The sequence below is a fragment of the Kryptolebias marmoratus genome, linkage group LG19 (genome assembly GCF_001649575.2).
Source record: "Kryptolebias marmoratus isolate JLee-2015 linkage group LG19, ASM164957v2, whole genome shotgun sequence".
In the NCBI taxonomy this organism is placed as follows: Eukaryota; Metazoa; Chordata; class Actinopteri; order Cyprinodontiformes; family Rivulidae; genus Kryptolebias; species Kryptolebias marmoratus.
In genome coordinates, this window is record NC_051448.1 from 1,902,296 (window position 1) to 1,907,290 (window position 4,995).

General features: G+C 40.2%; 1 protein-coding gene across 1 annotated transcript; it reads left to right on the top strand.

Annotated features, from left to right (window-relative positions):
- The first annotated feature begins 220 nt into the window (after positions 1 to 220).
- atf3 (activating transcription factor 3) lies at positions 221 to 4,255 on the top strand. Its single transcript, XM_017427391.3, has 4 exons — positions 221 to 352; positions 1,860 to 2,118; positions 2,199 to 2,306; positions 2,637 to 4,255. The coding sequence occupies exons 2-4, from the start codon at positions 1,861 to 1,863 to the stop codon at positions 2,943 to 2,945; spliced, it is 675 nt and encodes a 224-aa protein (XP_017282880.1). The 5' UTR covers positions 221 to 352; position 1,860; the 3' UTR covers positions 2,946 to 4,255.
- The last annotated feature ends 740 nt before the right edge of the window (positions 4,256 to 4,995 follow it).

The window sequence follows — 4,995 nt, forward strand, 5'->3', positions numbered from 1 at the left end:
AGCAGCAGGAGGAGCAGCAGGAGGAGCAGGAGGAGGAGGAGCAGCAGGAGGAGGAGACTGTCCTGTTATGGCAGATTAACTCAGGGTTGCTGGGTTGCATCACCACACAATCACTGCCCTAAAAATAGAATGATGTCATCCCTCTGCTCCCCCTCCCCTCCTCCTAACTCCTCTCGCGCGAGGAGGATCCTTGCTACGTCATGCTGGCCCCGCCCCCCAGTGCTCATAAATACCAGGTGATGCAACCGAAAGAGCACAGCTGAAAGCTGCTCCGACGAGAGGAAGTCACAGGAAGCTAAAACCTTTTCTGCGCGTCTCGATCTTCAGAACCGGTCCTCCTGAGCGCCTACAGGTGAGGGGGTGAGAGCGTGAGGGGGTGAGGGGTGAGAGCGTGAGGCAGGCTGGGGAGCCGCGGGCTGGAGCTCGTGTCCCGGTGAGGAGCGCGGAGGTCTCCCGGTGCGCTCCGTGCGCGCCGGGACGCGTCAAACCAAAACTGATTCTTTATCAGAACCGGGAGGATTGGACTCTTGTTTCTGTGATTTAATCTGATTTAACCTAAAACAAAACTTTTAAAACCAAAAGTTTCTTCCTGGAACATTTTAACTCTTTAATTCAACATTAAATGAAGTGACTGAAACAGAATCTGAATATTTACAAACTTATTGTTATTTAAACATTTAATGACAAGTTTACTCTGACAGCACCTCTTTTTATTTAAAAAGTACTTTTAACTTGTTTAAAATTTAAATGAAAAAGAAAAAAGTTTGATAAAGTTATTAAAAGGTTTTAAATTCTTTAAAACGTTTTAAATATAATATTTATTAAACTTATTTCAAATTTAAAATTAAAACACAAAAAAAGAATCTGTCAGTTATATTTTTACCTATTTATTAAAATAACTTATTTTTATTTAAACTTTTCCTAAATAAATAAAACTTAAGTAAAATCTGTTTTTATTGATTTTGTTTCTACATTTAATAACAAAGGTTTATTCATAGAACACATTTTATTATAAATTACTCTGAAACCTTTTCTAATCTAAATTAAATCACAAATAAAAGAGTTTTAAAGTCATATTTTTATCACTTTATGTGTAAATCAGAAGATAGTTTCAGTGTTTTGTTTCTCTGGAAGTGATCCTGAAGTCCTAAAAGTTAATTTGAAATAAAACACACACACACACACACACACACACACACTGTGAGGAGTTTAATTAATGAATAACTTTCAGTAAAAAAATGAAACAGAAACTTACCTGAAAGAAAACTGTTTGACTGAGCTGCAGAACGACCCAAGAAATGATCACAGCTTTTATTATTATTATTATTATTATTATTATTATTATTATTATTATTATTATTATTATTATTGGTTCTAATAACTTGTATAAAATATTTAGCTGCCCGTGTTTCTGTGTTTTTGTCGCCGGAGTCTTTAGCTCAGAAGTGTTTTTTTGCAGCGTTTGGTTTTAATGACTTTGGTTTTGCAACAAGCTGATAATCTTATCAAGCTGTCAGTCATTAATCTGTTTTAGTCTCTGTTTTCATAACAAACCAACTCCCTGTAATGTTTTTTTTCCTTCTAAAAGGCCAACACTTGACTTCAGGTGTCTTACCTGCAGACGTCTCCTGGTTTTATTAGTTTATTGTCTCGTTCACCTGAAGTCATTATTACTCAGCAAAAATTCAATCTTATCTTTCAGTTTTAATATTATTGTCACAGAAACTTAAATCTGGCTTTAATTGTTCTGTTGTTACATTTGATTCCTGCAGCGTGTCAGATTATTTGTGATTTAAAAAGTTGTTTCCAAACGTCACTTTTTGTTTATTTATCGACGAGTCATCCTTTGCCTTCTGCAGGATGATGCTGCAACATTCAGGTCCGTCTCTGGCCGACATCAGCTGCTCGGCGCTGATCCCCTGCCTGTCCCCGCCGGGCTCGCTCACCCTGGACGACTTCACCAACTTCACGCCCATCGTGAAAGAGGAGCTGCGGCTCGCCATCCAGAGCAAGCGTCTGTCCAACGGGCTGAGCGCCGACGTCAGCTCTGACGGCGCCAGCTCCAGCTCCGACCAGGCCTCCGAGAGGCCCTCGAGCCGGGCCGGGCTCAAGAGAGAGGTGAGGCTCGGAGGCGTACGTGTGGACATATACTCCCTGCTTGTTTTTGTGTTGACACCATCTTTGTTTTTGGCTTTTAGTTGACACCAGAGGAGCACGAGAGGAAGAAGAGGAGGAGAGAGAGGAACAAAATCGCAGCTGCAAAGTGTCGCAACAAGAAGAAGGAGAAGACCGAATCCCTGCAGATGGTAAATTAAATTCTCTCTCTTTGCAAACATGTTTAAAACCCGACTAATCTGTACGAGTTAGAGATGACTCTCAGCTACTACCACATCCCATCTGAGCTCATTCAAAGCTCAGCTGGCTGTGGTTAATTATTGATTTCTTCCTGAAAGTTTAATTTAAAGTAGTTCATAAATCCTCCTTCATCTTGGTTGTAGTTTTTATTTTAAGTTTTCTGTTCCAGGCCTCAAACCTACTTTTTGCAACCCGACTGAAATGATAAATGCTGCTTTTTAAATGTGATCTTTAACATTTTGGGCAGTGTTAACCTTTGAACTTCCGCCTCTCGTCCGCAGGAGTCTGAGAAGCTGGAGAGCGTCAACGCCGAGCTGAAAGCTCAGATCGAGGAGCTGAAGCAGCAGAAGCAGCAGCTGGTCTACATGCTGAACCTGCACCGGCCCACCTGCATCGTCCGGGCCCAGAACGGCCAGACGCCCGAGGACGAGAGGAAGCTGTTCCTTCATCACATCAAGGAGAGCTCCTTCCAACTCCACAGCCTCTCCTCCTCCTCCTCCTCCTCCTCCTCCACATCGACCTCCACAGTGGCGCCGCTGAACGGAGGACTTCTCACCCTCGATGACATCTGCTGCCCGAGTCATCTATGACTAATCTGACTTTATTCCCAGACTTTGTCCACCTGCTGTCGTCGACGCAGCAGAGACGTCTCTGGCTGAGGCTGGAGACGCCACACGGGACGTCTGACCTTGTCTACGGTCCACAAAGCTGCTAAAAACTTTGGTACAAAGTGTCATCCTTGAAACTTGCACCTGTTTTCTGTATTTCGTTTGAAACAACATTACAACCAGTCTGGGCCAAGAACAGACGCTGAAGCACTGAAATCAAACCGTTTGCTGGTATTTAAATAATTTGCCGTCAAAGCGTGATTTTTTTTTTTTCTTTTAGGTGATCTGTTCACTTCGCTGCAGGTGGTCGTGTGAGAGTGTGACCTGAATGAGTATTTTAGCTGCATTCACTGTTAAAATGGCAAATGTTTGTGTTTATTGTCTAGAGAAATAGTATATTTATTAAAGGACTCCAGTTATGATCCGACGTTGCTGTAAAAACCCCGTCTGTTTGTCCTTTCCATGTGTCGAAGTAAAACCGCTGCTACTAACCTCTCAGGACCGACGCAGGCTGGAGATTCTGGATATTATCCAGTTATTCGCTGCTATGATTGAAGCAGGGTAATATTTGACAAACACCTGACTGTATAATCACGAACGCAGACTAATAACTACTTTTCTTTAAAAAGCAGAATTATCTAAAAATTTATTATTTCAGTGTCGACCTGCTTCTTTGTGTAACAACCTCTGGAAAGTGTTATTTTACAAATGTTTTCTGGCACTCATTAAATACATTTAGAGCTTTTTCTGTCTTGACAGAAAACAGAAAATATTCTTTTTTTTTTATAAAAAACATGTTGAGTTTGTTTAATTTGTCGGCTAACAAAAGCAGCGTTTGTTTTAAACTTTAGTAGTTCCAGATTTTTGTTTTCTGACCTTTTGAGTTTTAAATCACTCGAATTTCCTCAAAGGAGATGAAGAAACTAACAACTGAGAGTTGCTTATTTGAAACTCTGATCAGTTCTTGTCTTCATGAAGCTGATTGTGTTAGCAGGATGTGGGTAAATCAGGGTGATGAAGGTGATGAAGACTGATGGAAGTGTTGGTTTAAAGGACGCAGGCGTCTGCAGCCAGAGTTTCATCGTCCGACAGCCACAGAGTTCCACTTCCATGTAATTTATTGTGCCTGATTCTTTAAACTGAAGGTTTAGTTTTCTGTAGCTGCTCACCTGGATGAATAAACTGTAAAACGTCGGGTACACCTGCACTGATACCACTGTGTACTTCCTCCACTGTCAGCTGTTCACTTCTGTTTTTGATACTTTTGTAATTAAATTATGTATTGGTACTGATTTGTTTCTGATTGCACTTCTTAAATCCGATTCAACATCACAAACTCTGAGTTTTCCAACGAGACGCAGCTTCAGGTGGAATCTGTCTGCAGACTTTCTTCAGACTCTAATAAATTACTTTCACCAACCAGTCACAGTCCAGACCTGTAAACCAAACTGTGATGAACTGGAAGCAAAAACAAGAGAACAAATTGAAACTTTTTGTAACTAAATTGCAACTAATTTGCCTTTTATATGCAGGAATGTCAAGCAAATGTCACTTTTTCCACAGTTTTGAACCCAGACTTATTATATGTACAACTTCTGTGGATATTTAAGTTCTTTCTTGCAGTTTTGTGTCTCTATTTAGTCACCAAACGTCTCAGTTTAGTAAAATACTTTACAGTTAAACAGTTTTCAAATGTAAAACTATGGTTAATGAACAGCTGACATCATTAAACACATTTATCATAGAGATGTGCAACCAAAAATCACCTGATTTTACCTGTAAAAACACGTGAGATTAACATATTGTGGATGATCTTATTTCTACAGTTTAAATAAAAGTAAACAAAAATAAAAGTTCAGTTAACTCAAACGGCAGCTGGAGGTCATTATTTGCATTAAGGTTTTGTAACAGTTGCATCATCCACAGCATTTAAAAAATGTTACGCAAGAAGTTATAAAAGCTCTCGAACTTACTGCTTCTATAAAAGGATGAAGTTATGTGACGCATTCCTGGATCTGCGTGTCACGTTTCC

Bases quoted from the DNA above. Each gene is read 5' to 3' on its own strand.
- atf3 (XM_017427391.3), top strand. From the start codon at position 1,861: ATGATGCTGCAACATTCAGGTCCGTCTCTGGCCGACATCAGCTGCTCG. The intron at 2,119-2,198 runs GTGAGGCTCGGA...TTTGGCTTTTAG, and splicing joins GGGCCGGGCTCAAGAGAGAG to TTGACACCAGAGGAGCACGA. The intron at 2,307-2,636 runs GTAAATTAAATT...TCTCGTCCGCAG, and splicing joins AGACCGAATCCCTGCAGATG to GAGTCTGAGAAGCTGGAGAG.